Here is a 13,710-nt window from a genome sequence, read left to right as displayed (position 1 = left end):
TATGTCCATCATGATTTTATAAACTTCTATAAGGTCACATCTCAAACTCCTACGCTGCACTGAAAAAGATACCAGCCTATCCAGCCTTTCCTTATAGCTCAAACCTTCCAAACCCTGTAACATCCTAGTAATTCTCTTCAGAACCTTCTCTAGTTTAATAAACTTCCGGTACGTGGCTGACCAGAACTGGACACACAGTACTCCAGAAGAGGCCTCACCAATCTTCTTTCTAAATATCTACTCCTGAAATTATCCCACCACTATGAGAATTTCACCCGACTTTCCACATTAACTTGTATTCAAGGGTCCTAATGGTGAAGTGGTATGCCCTTGTCTCTGGCCCAGGAGATGTGGGTTCAAGTACCACCTGCTCTAGATTTGTGTCTGAACAGATCTCTGAGCAGCTTGCTGAGAGAAAATATATATTCCTGAACATCGTACAAACACGACAGGTAAGAAAGGGAGTTGTGCAACAGTACAACAAATGTCAATAATCAATCAAAACCACTAACAGGCAAACTTCCATGCCCTACAATTTCAATAAAAGTATTACAGACCAGGCCAGACCCCTTCAACACGTATTAAGAAGGTAGCCCTGACTCTAACTTTTATTTTCTTTCAGGCAGTTGTATAGTGGATATTCCAGGAGTGATGCAGCTGGTCAAAGCACTCAGTTTTCAACAAAATATAATTTATTTAAACATCTCAAATGAAACATGAACAAAAGAAAACAGAATTTAGAAAACCTTAACTTATTTCAAAACAGAACTGACGCAATATCGCAACTTAATGAAGCTGTTCCAATCTCTGCACTATCCCATAACCGCACCCTCTTGCAAAAGGAAAATTCAAACACAGGTTTTTACAGGGAGGAGTTTTCAGCGAGAAAGTTCAGGCAAGACTCTGTTGAAGCATGGAACCTCTTTTCAATGTAGATGCTTTTCTGTCACCAACAGTTTTCTGATTGCCTGCTAATACTAAAGCAAACTGAAAAAAAATACTTGAATTGGGAGAATTGCCCACTCCCATGCCATTGTGAAAATAACTATTTCCAGACAAATCAGCACCTCTGCATTTATGCATCCTCTTGAAAAAAAAACCCAAGGACAACATAACCTTGTTAAAGCGCCAGCATCGTTACAAATGGCCAAATGTGTTCACTGAATTTAGATATGGCAGAAGCTGATTCAGGATAATAAGACCTGAAGCTTTCTAGTATTTTATCAAATTCAATGATTATGAAAACTCAGAACACGTGGAGAGAAAAGAGGGAATGAGAACATTTAATTTAAATATTGTCGAATGTTTGGAAATATTCATAAATGGAAGTTTATTAACCAATAACAATATTCAATTATAAAACCATGCTTTATTGTCTTGCAGTGATTTTACAGCTATTCAAAAGGGACATTTTTAACACATACATCAAAAACCACTCATTGGCCCCAAATACACAATGTCATATCAGCAACATAATATCAGTCCTTAGATCTTAATTTTGAATCCAAGATTATACTAAACTAACAAAGGAACAAGTAATTATCATGTGCATACAGTCTTTAAAGAAGGCAATAAAATCTTACAGACAGAAATAATCAGATATACCTCTTAAAACTCAAAATGTACAATATATTCAACTAAACAATGTAGCCAACAATGGAAGTTTCACAGAAACCAGCTAATTGCAACTTATGATTCGAAGTCCTAGACCAGAAACAAAAGTCGAAATTCTTTGTTATTGGTTACCAATGGAGGTAGAAAATATTCTTTTTACTCCCTTTTTGGAGGGAGTTTCATTTCCCATCAATTTGTTTTAATTTTATGGATAGTTGATCTTGTGCGTGTCCAGCAGGTGAATGACAAATTCTGACTGCCACTAAATTCACCATGACTTAGTTTTGAAAGGGTATCTATACCAGAACTTAACATTTGCATTCCTCAGATACCCAAAATATTTACAACCAGCTGTTGCATGCTACTTCTGCATTTAGCATATCTAATTTGGATTGTTTGATCCATTTTATTCTCATTATCTTGAAAATAACAAGATAGCTTTAACATTTAGATTCCTCTAGGATTCTTTGAGATGTTACATTCCTCTGCAGGCAATTCTGTAACACTCATCACCCTCGTTGCATTTTATTAACAGCCTGAACTGTGCTGAAGCAAAGGACAACCTTATTGTAACTTCTTTGTTTCCCTCAGAAGTAAAATATATTTTTCATTCAAAACAACCCAAAAGTGTTTTGTGTTGCTCAAGTGTTGGGAGATAAAATATGAAGCTATCCTATTTATTAAACCAAATGCCATTCATTAAATGTTTGCAAATTGATTATTATCACAGCTGATTGCAGCAATTGATTTGAAGAGCTCCGAGCACTGTTGGAGCTGTTAGTCAGTAAATGACTTGGATGTATATATTTTAAAACTTATGGATACAACGATACACAAACTTGGCATTCAACTTCGGCTCAGACTTTACAATTCCTTGACCAATACTTGTCTATTTCTGGGTGTCTCACTGACAACCGTGGTTGAGTCTTTTATTGAGCTCCTGAATGAAAATAAAGAAAAAAATGAATTTTAATATTTCGGAGAGCACAAATACAAATGTTTTAGACATTAAAAATGGTAACAATGATTTAAGTTGTGCTTTATAAGACTTCCGTCACCTTTGATCAAAAATTGCCTTCAGAAATATTTTGCATCCTTATATAATTTTTAACTTACCTCACTGTACATGCTGGTCTGCAGGAAAATGTCACAAGGAAGCTCTTCTGGAGCCACTTCTTGTGAAGACACTTTTTGATCCATTGCATTGAATATGCCACATGGTGAAAATTCCTTTTGGGTTACAAAAATAGATTTAAAATCTCACATATTTAAACACATTTTGTTTTCAGATTACTTTAAATAAACATGATTTACAAGCCAGAACTCTGAAAATATTTTAAAAATACTTGATTAATTTGTCAAAAGCTAAAAGATATATCTTTCAGAATAAAAAGCCTATATTTAATAAAAGGGATTTTGTTTTCTTTTCTTTGTAAGGGTTTCTATTAAAAAATTAGACTTGACAGTAAAACAGGCATTTATATGATCCATACTATCTTAATTTGAGGCATTTTGCAAAACAGCTATAAAGGGGTTCTTTCATTAGGGACTTCCAATTCTTTATTGAATAACAACCAAGAAAATGATTAGGGAGGAGCAAATTATGGCAGATGCTGGAATCTCCACTGCAGCCAAAAAATACTGGAGAACACAGCTGGTCAGGTAGCATCCGTGGAGACAAAACAAACTAACGTTTCGAGTCTGATGAAGAGACATCTAGTCTTAATGACTTAAAGCTCTTGGTCTGGTATTTAAAGCATAGAATATCACAAGTCATGGGTTCTACGTCTTAACTTTGCTTTTTGAAACTGGTGCCTTGTCATATTGAAACCTCTTGTAAAACCTATAATAGAATAACACATTTAAGTAGCTTGAGAAGTTTGAAATGGCTGCTACTGCAGGGAGTTGTGATGGCCTGGTTTTCCTTTGCTTTGTCTTTGAAGATTAGGTGCACCTTCATTTTAATCTGGTTCATTAAAATCTTGGAAAACAATATTTCCATTGAACAAAAAGTGATAATGTAGTTCTTCATAGGTTTATAAAAATGAAAGATTGGTGGCTCTATGACTCTACTGTGTGTGAAAAATGTTTGTTCAACATAACAGAAAAGTACAAGCTGCATCTTGGAACAGTTTAAACAATATTGATCATAAGTAATAAAAAGGTACGTTATTTAATGAACACATTTGTTATTTACTGAACTATGGGGAGATAACAGGGGAGCAGGCTGACTGGCTAGCTATTCCAATGGACCAGCATTGCCACAATGGGCTAAATGAGCTTTGCCTTCTAAATCTTTTTGAATCAACCTCTTCAGAGATGTTATTAAACACCTCTGGAGCAGGTGGGACTTGCACTTAGCATCCCCCCTCTGGTCCATAGGTAGGCACACTACCACTGTGCCAGAACAGCCCTGGCATCCCCTGCAATACAATGATTTAGGGCTTGAGTGCCGTCCTTCTCTGCGAATCTCATTTTTAAATTTTGACCATAAGCAAGACATTACCCAACAAAAACAAATACCTCAGTACATAGTGAGAATGAATACAATTTTACAGTTTTGGGACCAAAAGAATTTCTCACTAAAATGAAGACGTAATTATATCAAGTGTTCTCACTGAATGAAATGTACCTTGTGACAAACATTTTTCATTCCATCAAGATGGCCATAAAGGAAATTCAGAACTTCAATGTCATTTATTTCTTCTGCAAGGTTGATGGCAGTTTGGCAAATCAGATCCTTCAAGAAAAGAACAAATCTTGTTACACATCAAGTGAGACATTTTTCAACCTCCTCCCTTTTATTTTTCGCTTCTTTGCTAAAACTGCTCACCAATGCTGCTTAAGTCCCTCTAATTCTTAAACACTTTGCTCACAAAGCCTTCCTTCCAGTCTTGAGCCCAGGCTTGAATGTGCGATAGCAGGCTTTCTAATTTTTGGTTTCTAAATTTTGGGTTTTCCCAGCATCACACAAGCTTTCTAAATTTGATCCATTTTTATCTTTTGGCTTTTTGTCATGAGTTTTTAAAATTTCAAACTCAATTTGGCACTTTACTTTGTCCATTTGTGTGCTTCATAAATTGATTTGCTGGGAATTAAAGTATTACATGTGGCACAAACAGAAATTGCTGGAAAAGCTTAGCAGGTGTGGCAGCATCTGTGGGGAGAAATCCGAATGTTCCGAAGAAGGGACACTTGAACCGAAAATGTTAACCCTGATTTCTCTCCACAGATTCTGACAGACCTGCTGAGCTTTTCCAGCAACTTCTGTTTGAGTTTCTGATTTACAGCATCTGTAGTTCTTTCATAGTACATGAGGCATGATGTATTGAATACTGCTGTGCTGTTAAGTTTTAAAATCAAAGAATAGCTCTTGCACAGACTAACCTCTTGCAATCCCCAATCTCCATGCCTTCGAACTTACTTGTGTTTCTTTTCATCCTTGTATTCTGGAATATTGTCTCACCCATCTGCCTCTATACTTCTACTTTTAACCCTAAGTTTTTTTTCACACGTCACTGCTTTGACCAAGTTTTTAATCATTTCTTCATGTGTAGGATTTTTATCTGACATAATCATGTGATGCACCCTGGATTGTTATTTGATATTAAACTAGGTGATAGAAATTTACTTTGTCATTGTTGTTGTACTTGGCCTACAAGCATAAATTCATCATAGAATCCCTACAGTGTGGAAACAAGCCATTTAGCCCAACAAGTTCACACTGACTCTTTGAATACTAATCCACCCAGACCCATTCCCCTACCTTATTATTCCAAATTTACCCCTGAATAAAGCACCTAACCCCTATATCCTTGAACACTATGGGCAATTTAGCATGGCCAATTCACCTAACCACATAACTTTGGATTGTGGGAGGAAACCGGAGCACTTGGAAGAAACCCATGCTGGCATGGGAAGAATGTGCAAACTCCACACAGACAGTCAGTTGCCCAAGGCTAGAATCAAACCCAGATCCCTGGCGCCGTGAGGCAGCAATGCTAATTGCTGAGCCACTGTGCAACCCTTAATTGGAAAACACACCTATATGGCACTCTAATGTATCTCTTATAACAGCTCATATAAAGGATTTGCTCTTAAAAACAATTCAGTTTGAACCCCAATACTTATTCAGTTACAAACTGCTCTCCCAGTGGCCAACGAAACAGAACAGTGAACACACTCGGTCTGAAATAACCTCCATACCTTTGTACAGAGAGACGATCCCATCCTCAGCAAGCATCTCATTCCATCTAGCAGCTGCTCCTTCCTCAACATGAGGAACTTCATCATATCATAGCTCATGTCTGTATTCTCAAATGCTTTCACTGTCGCAGCATGAGCCAACACCATATAGTGTAATGGGGTCAGATCTTTTGAATCGAAATAAATAATTATTATTCACATTTGATGGAAGCCGCAAAGATCAAAGGCATGAGTAAAATCATAACAAAGGTGATGTGCCTATGTGTTCCAGATTAACTGGAAATTATAGTCACTGAAAATGGCATAATATGCAGGGTGATAAGAAAGTTCGTGTGCAATTTTAAACTTTAATAACTTTGAATGTGTATACAGTAAGAGTGAATTCTAAATAGCATACAAGAGTAAAATTCACTAAAATTTTCATCACAGTTCAAGTTTCAATGTAATCACTATTTCTTGAAATATCTTTCTCAATCAGATTATTTTGAGTTCATTGAAAATATCCTGCAGCTGCTACTTTATGCATTTATAAACTATATTTTTGATTCTGACCCTGTGACTGTTTCTGTAAAACATTTTGAGTTGTCTTCTTACACAAGTTGGAGTTTTCTGTTATCACGTGTACCTCCTAAGCTAAGTTGCAAAGTTAATTAATGTCATAATATGGCAATGAAACATTAATTATGTAGAGCCTAATAAAAGATACTTACGATTATTATCGCTGGCATCAATTACGACATCAATTCCATTCATCATTGTTTTCTCTATTACCTGAACGCAATTGAAAATGATATTATTGGCACATAAATGTGGCAGGAATGGTAATTATTCATAATCTGAGATGATCAGAAGTGGCACTGAGCTCCTTTACTTACATGCAAAACCCGAAGGAATCCATTTTCTGCACACAAATGTATGGGAGTTTTTCCAAAATGGTCTCTCTCATTGATTTGAGCACCAAGTAAAATGAGGTCATTGACTACCAGGTGCTGATTTCTTTCTGCAGCTAAGTGCAATGCAGTCTGTAAAACCAAATATAGCAATATCATTCGAGTTTCTTAAAGTTTCATTTGATCCCCATAAAAATAATCTCTTTTTCATAACTTTGAATGAGGCAATCTTAGCTTTAAAGAAATATCATGATTGTAATGTGTAACTTGTTAAGTGAATATTGTTACAACTAAGTGAACAAAATAGCAGGCAAAATTAAAACAATTTAAATGTTATAATTTAAAATTATTGATAATATGCATATATTTTTAAAATGTACATAATCCTTCACATTGTCTTACAGAGGATTTTCGTTTGGATTTTTTAAAAATGTCCAATACTTTTTAAACTGATTGCATCTTTTAGTAGAATATTGTAATCATTGAATCTAACAACCAAAGTAATCTATATGTGTTACTGCAGTTATTAAGCAAAGAACAAATATATTATGAAATCTAGAACAATAGCTGAGAGTAAATCGAAATATTATGCATTAGGTAACCTTTTGAAACATTTTTGTAACGTAGCAGTCGTTATTAATACAAGGTGGTGCGGGGGGTGGGGGTGGAAATGAGATGGGTAAAGAACAAAAAAGCAAGAACTTTCTTCAAAGTTTTCTCAATACTTACTCTGCCTCTGGTATCCTTTGTGTCAATTGTGCCAATATTTGCCATCCTACAAGCCAGACTGTATGTCAAGGCTCTTTTTCCCTGAATAACAGCATTGTGTAGCATTCTGTTGGAATTTAAAACAAGATACGCTGTTACTAATAACTAAGTAAGACAACAAAGCACAAAAATAGATAATGCAAAGCTCTGAATGAATCTCCTACCATCCCTGTTATTTTTAGCAATTCAGTCATAGTTGTAGTTGAAAGTATTTTGCTTTAGTTTTAAATTAATCTCAACAAATCTGCAATTTGTGGGTGACTCACTTTCAGATGATTCATTTGAAAAGTATTAAATTGTAAGTGATTTTAATCAGAACCGTTTGTCTGCTTTTACCTCCAATGTTTAAAGGTCAACTACACAAAAGTGCACTCGCATGTTGCATTTCATGGAAGAAAATGACATTCACCGAACTTGCTTTCTTGTATAAAGCTCTGAAGCACACCTATCACTTGGAAAATCACACAATATCCAATTTTATTCACCAGCAATACTCATTTTAAAAGTACTCATTGAAGAAAATATTTGAATTTTAAGAAGAAAAAAGGATTGTTTCTGGTGTTGCACATTTACATGTCGAAGTATATTGAGACGGGAGAATTGATTGAAGCCTGTTGCTCGTCATTTCCTAATATGTTCAGATAGATTCTCAACCATCAATATACAATGCAGCAAAAACTGTAATAATTCAGACCATGCCTCTTGCATAGAAATGGTAACAATCATTTCGCAACTGAGAAACCAGCAGAAGCCAATTGGGTTGTAAAACAACAAAATAAGATGGCTGACTATAAATTTGAATACAACAATGGAGTTTTGAAAGCAACTGATGACTTGTTATTAAAACAATTTTTTACTAACTGTGCCACACCAGCAGCGATGCAGCGTACAGAACTCAAAGAGCCAAGCATATTAAGATGATATTTGTTAAATAAACTTTTGCAATAGGCTAAATGATTAGCTGTATTCTTATCACTTATATTTGCTAAAGTTAATTATTTTTGCTATGGGAAGTGGGATTGCGTTTTTACTCATTCGAAAAGCTGACACAGGTAAAGTGGGCAATCTCAGGGCATTTTGGATCTCTATCAATAAGTAACGCAGGTGTTGCACTTACGTGTTTCCGCTCTCATCCACAGAAAGCAGTTCTTGAGTCGATACATTACAAAGGCTGCCCTCTACATGCCGCAGTTGCGACTGGAAGAAAGACAAGGCTGACCCATCTAAAGAATGTTGCTGTTGAGAGGTGATCGGAAAGCACTTGCTTTCAACGTGGGAAGATTTATAATTGTGAATATTGTTCAGTTCAGCTTGGCTGAACCATTCTTCCCCAAATGACGGGGAACAAGGTGGGGATTGTTTCTTGACAGTTTGGGAATAGCAGGGCTGACAGCTGAAATTCCTATCTTTATCGGACGTGTTGACACAGTGTTGGTCTGTGAAAGCCACTGACTGGCGAGGCAAGTAATTCCAACCCTCCAGTTCAAAGTGTGAGTAAGGTGTGGGAAATACAGATCCCAGAACAGGAACAGTAACATCATACTCAGAGGAGCAAGTCGAACCATTTATTAAGGTCCCTTGGTTTTGTTGTAGCTTTTGGTTGTCATACTGTGAACCCCAGAAACTGACTGGGCTGCTGGTGTAGCTGTCCTCCTGACAATCCATTTCAGGTATGTTCTGTGTTGTTTGATACGAGCGTGCTTCATTTTGTTTCAAATCAGACTCCAAGACTTCTACCAAGTCTTCCAGGAGTTCTTCAAAATTCTTTGAGGGGAACATATTGATTTTTTTCATCTGGATCAAGGAAAGCAAAAATGGCATGTTCTGATGAGTTTTCATCAATTTGTAGGAATCTATAACAATCACCTACTAATTTCAAGTTGCCTTTAACATCCATAAAATCAGCAATCCAAACAAATTATATTATAGAAATGGATCTGGAAACTATGCTGTGCAATTCTATCACATGAAAAGTAGACTAAGCTGCGTCTAGTGTTCTATTCCATTAGCAACTATAGCGGTAGTTCCACCATTAGAATTCAAGTACTTTATTAATCACACAACACCAGGTTATAGTCCAACAGGTTTATTTGGAAGCACTTGCTTTTGGAGCACTGGTCCTTTGTCAGGCTTACGGTCTTACTCTCTACAACCATCTGATGAAGGATCAGTGCTCCAAAAGCTAGTGCCTCCAAATAAACCTGTTGGACTATAATCTGGTGTTATGTGATTTTTAACTTTGCACACTCCAGTCCAACACTAGCTCCTCCAAATCACAATTATGTTTTTGTCAGCTTAAGAACAATCAGAATTTTAATGTCAGTGCTAATTTTTCAAAAGGAACCACAAAACTTTTGAATTGTCACCGAAGTTCAGCTGATTCACCAATAACCTTTTGGGACAGAAACCTGTCGTCCTCACCCAGTCAAGTCTATGTGTGACATCAATGTGGTCATTCATTGACTGCCCTTCAATGTGGTCCCGCAAGTCCCTCAACTGGATCAGATCTCAAGAATAGGCAAATCTACCACCATCTCCCGGGGTAACTAGGGATAGGCTTTCTATGCTGGCCTTGCTCTCGTTTCAAACTGTAAATTCTAGGACCCCAACAGTGTTTACCTGTGAGCTCCATTTCATAGTGTGTCCAGTCTCTCGGACCACCCGTCTTCTCACTATAAGACGAAGAAATATATAATAGTGAGCAACAAATACTTGACGCATTAAAGAGAAGGCATTTCAATGTAATATATTACTCTGCAACACTTACAATTATTTGATTTGAAGTGTACATCTACCTGTTTAAAAAAAAACAAAACATCTTAAAAATTCTCACGTCAACCTGGCCTTTCAATGAAGATTAAAGACTGAATTTGTCAGTTAGTGACACTTTTCTTATAGAGTCCAGTGTGACTCTGCAATTTGCCTCAACGCTCGGAATAATTTGTTTCACAATGAAGTTAATCGTTTAAGGACAAAAGTTTTGTTTTTTTTTGCCTGCTGTGCAGATGCGGTGGGTTTATCCTCATACCTGGTCGACATTGGGGTCTTCTCCTCTGGCTATTCGATAATTACGAAGGAGATCTCGAACTGGGCGGCGGACTCTTACTCCCACATATTTCTTCTGACACTTAGTATTCATGAGATTTTTTGAATCTAAGTAAAATAAAGTTCGATTAAAAACTGGTGCTAGAATTTTGATACAATTTTTACTTCCTCGACTTCACACATCTAGGGTGCATGAGGCCGACAAAGGTGCTTATGTTTCGTGCTGTAGCTGTTTTTCTCCCTGGAACGGGTCAACACTCAAAAGCCAGGGCTGTAGCTTGGGGCTAACCAGGAGGCTTTCATTTTCAAAGTGTTTGAAGGTCAGTAATCAAACAATTTGGCCAATTTCTGCAGACTTTAAGACCCGAAGTGAGAGTCAAACATAATGCTTTCGACTCAGCGGTTGAGACACTATCCACTGCAGCTTACCAGATAAAAAACAACTTAATGTTAACAGTCAATTACATCAACTGGAAAGTCATAATAATTTGTATTAATGCTAAAGTTGATAAGTTTGGCATTTTAAGCACGACATTGACTTCTAACAGAAACAGCTACATTTTGGTTTACACCTGTTGGGCTACAAGGAAGGTATAACAAAATAACTATTACCATAATTTTTGTAATACAAATTGCATCTGTAAATACATTTTCCCAAGTTAAAGAACGTCGTAGCTGAAATGACTAAGGACAGATTCCTAATCTATAAATCAATTAGATAATCAATAAAAAGGATTCCAAAGAGTTGACAGCCTTGCCAATCACATTTGTATAAATTCTTCCAGATTTATCTGACCTAATATGGGTGATATGGCAGCACAATTGTTCGCACTACTTCCTCACAGCACCAGGGGCCTGGGTTTGATTCCAACTTTGGGTGATGGTCTGTTTGGAGTTTGCACATTCTCCCCGTGTCTGGGTTGTTTTTTTTTGGGTGCTCTGGTTTCCTCCCACAGTCCGAAGATGTACTGGTTGGGTAGACTGGCCATGCTAAATTGCCCGATAGTGTCCAGGAATTTGCAGGCTAGGCGGATTAGCCATGGTACATGCAGGGTTGCGGGATGAGGTGGGTTTGGTGGGCTGCTCTTCGGAGGATCGGTGCAGACTCAGTGGGCTGACCAACCTCTATCTGTATGTAGGAGATTCTACAAATTGCGCAGCATGATTTCAAAAAGATCTGGGCCTTTTCCAACTTTTTGCAGGGTTTCTGAGTTCCGCATTTTCCAAAGTGCAGCACCGTGATTTAGTCCAACCTGTTCTGTGATTGCCAATGCTAGGCACTTGAACGATATTGATATCCTGATCATTTCTGATCAACTCGAAACAAACAACGAAGCAAAATCTGTGTAAAACTCTGATCTCAGGTCTAAGCAGAGAAACTTTGCATTGAGACAGCACTGCTCTTGGATTCAGCAGCTCCCAAATTGTTATACAGTCGCTGACCTGCTGTTTTGAAATGTTTGCACTTTTACTGTGCAGGGAATGCGGCAATCTTCTATAACACAGCAAGATCTCACAAACAGCCATGATATAAATGACCTGATAATGTTGTGTAATGTTGATCGGACAGATAATTGGTTTATTGAAAAAATCCTCTTGGCAACAGCTGTAGTGATCGTGGAAATAAAGCAAGTAGCAATAATTTATAACGCACAATCATCAAGGAGTAAAGTTTATGGCATTGAACTATTGTCCAATTAACTTAGTATTTATTCTGGTTTGCCACTTTTTGCTGTGTTTGTCTGGGTGAGTCAGTACCAGTTGTTAATTTCCTTGTGTTTGCAAATGTTATAATGAGTTGCTTTCGAATCAATTCCTGCCAGTTTACATATTTGCAACTGTCACTTCAGAATGCTAAAAGCCTATTCTGATCTACTATGATTCAGAAAACAAAATATTCAGCACCACATTTCAGTTGATTACCAAAACATTCAACTTTAAGCATATTTATTGCTCGGATTGTAAATCATGTCTGCATATTGCCAGGAGTGCCTCAGAGAGACTGCAGTGTCAACCTGAGCAGGAATCTTACCAGTGGATGCCTCTTTTGCAGCTTCAGGGATCTTTTTGCTGTGTTCCAGGTGTCGAGAGGAACTCGGGGTTGGCTGTGAGCAGTCCCCCTCTGTCGTGGCGACCTTCCCGGCTAGGGGGGACCGGTTGCTCTTTCGGTAGTAATCATCAAAGTCACTGTCATTGCTGCTGTGATCGTGAATGCTGTGCGGGCTTAGCACTTTGTACAGCATGTTGTGTTCTGATGCACCAAGCGTGGAGCAACACCAGGTGCGACACCGCTAGGACTTGGGCAGCACCTGGACAGGTAAATACACCTCACTACAGCAATCCACAGGTGGAGGCAAATTGAAAACTCTGATTTATATAACTCATGAGTGGCTACTTTTCTTATATAAGGAGAAACGGCTCAGTGAAGGGGCGGGATCATTGACACCAGACCAGCGTCAATTTCCTGGTTATTTGTGTACCTGCCTTGAATTTCACCGGTTTGAGTGCATGTGACGCAGCTCTGTACGCAGAAATTTCAGAACCTCGCCTACTTTCCACGAAAATAATACACCTGGGTTTGTGTTGGAAATTAAATACAAAAGAAATTCCGAATGCAACATTTCCTGAACCACATTTTTAACCCAATTTAATATTGTACCCTTCACTGAACCCATTAGACATTAGCAGTAAAATTTTAACATCACAAACATTGCAATAAATCTATTTATTGACCACCAGGCTTAAAGGTGTCTCCCATAAGCAAACAGCCCAATGGTCTGGTAAGATTTGGCCTTACTTTTTATTGAATATTATTTTCACCCAGGTAACTTTTTAATTTGTTTATGGAATGTGAACATCACTGGTAAGACCCATCCCTAATTGCATTTAAGAAAGTGGTAGGGAACTACAGTGGTGTGTGTCCAGAGCAAGTTGATCATCTGATGTTTCCACTTGAGATATCTATTTATGTTGCACAACTAGTGTTAGGTAACTGTTTAGAGTTTGCATGTTCTCCCCGGGATTACATGGGTTTCTGCCGGGTGCTCCGGTTTCCTCCTGCAGTCCCAAAAATGTGCAAGTTAGGTGAATTGGCCATGCTAAATTGCCTGTAGTGTTAGGTGAAGGGGTAAATGTAGGGGAATGGGTATGGGTGTGTTGCTCTTCGGAGGGTCGGTGTGGACTTGTT

The 13,710-nt window shown here is 37.7% G+C and overlaps 1 protein-coding gene and 1 long non-coding RNA gene across 2 annotated transcripts; both read right to left on the bottom strand.

Moving 5' to 3' along the window:
• Nucleotides 1-1,740: 1,740 nt before the first annotated feature.
• LOC132829624 (uncharacterized) lies at nucleotides 1,741-4,281 on the bottom strand. The gene is made up of 3 exons (XR_009646245.1): nucleotides 4,247-4,281; nucleotides 2,731-2,844; nucleotides 1,741-2,554 (listed from the first exon to the last, which is right to left on the bottom strand). It is a non-coding gene; the product is annotated as an uncharacterized LOC132829624 (long non-coding RNA).
• On the bottom strand, nucleotides 2,519-12,933 carry zgc:113279 (uncharacterized protein LOC553749 homolog). The gene is made up of 12 exons (XM_060846746.1): nucleotides 12,556-12,933; nucleotides 10,507-10,631; nucleotides 10,246-10,273; nucleotides 10,098-10,150; nucleotides 8,596-9,272; nucleotides 7,440-7,545; nucleotides 6,696-6,842; nucleotides 6,531-6,591; nucleotides 5,821-5,987; nucleotides 4,247-4,354; nucleotides 2,731-2,844; nucleotides 2,519-2,554 (listed from the first exon to the last, which is right to left on the bottom strand). The coding sequence occupies exons 1-12, from the start codon at nucleotides 12,764-12,766 to the stop codon at nucleotides 2,519-2,521; spliced, it is 1,833 nt and encodes a 610-aa protein (XP_060702729.1). The 5' UTR covers nucleotides 12,767-12,933.
• Nucleotides 12,934-13,710: the final 777 nt, after the last annotated feature.

This window comes from Hemiscyllium ocellatum, chromosome 29, assembly GCF_020745735.1.
Source record: "Hemiscyllium ocellatum isolate sHemOce1 chromosome 29, sHemOce1.pat.X.cur, whole genome shotgun sequence".
In the NCBI taxonomy this organism is placed as follows: Eukaryota; Metazoa; Chordata; class Chondrichthyes; order Orectolobiformes; family Hemiscylliidae; genus Hemiscyllium; species Hemiscyllium ocellatum.
Note: the sequence above shows the minus strand (reverse complement) of the source record. Positions and strands in the feature narration are given on the sequence as shown.

Coding starts and splice junctions, on each gene's coding strand:
- zgc:113279 (XM_060846746.1), bottom strand. CDS start 12,766: ATGCTGTACAAAGTGCTAAGCCCGCACAGCATTCACGATCACAGCAGC. Junction 6,843..7,439: donor CAAAGGATACCAGAGGCAGA/GTAAGTATTGAG, acceptor TTGGTTTTACAG/ACTGCATTGCACTTAGCTGC. Junction 2,845..4,246: donor TGAAAAATGTTTGTCACAAG/GTACATTTCATT, acceptor GTAACCCAAAAG/GAATTTTCACCATGTGGCAT.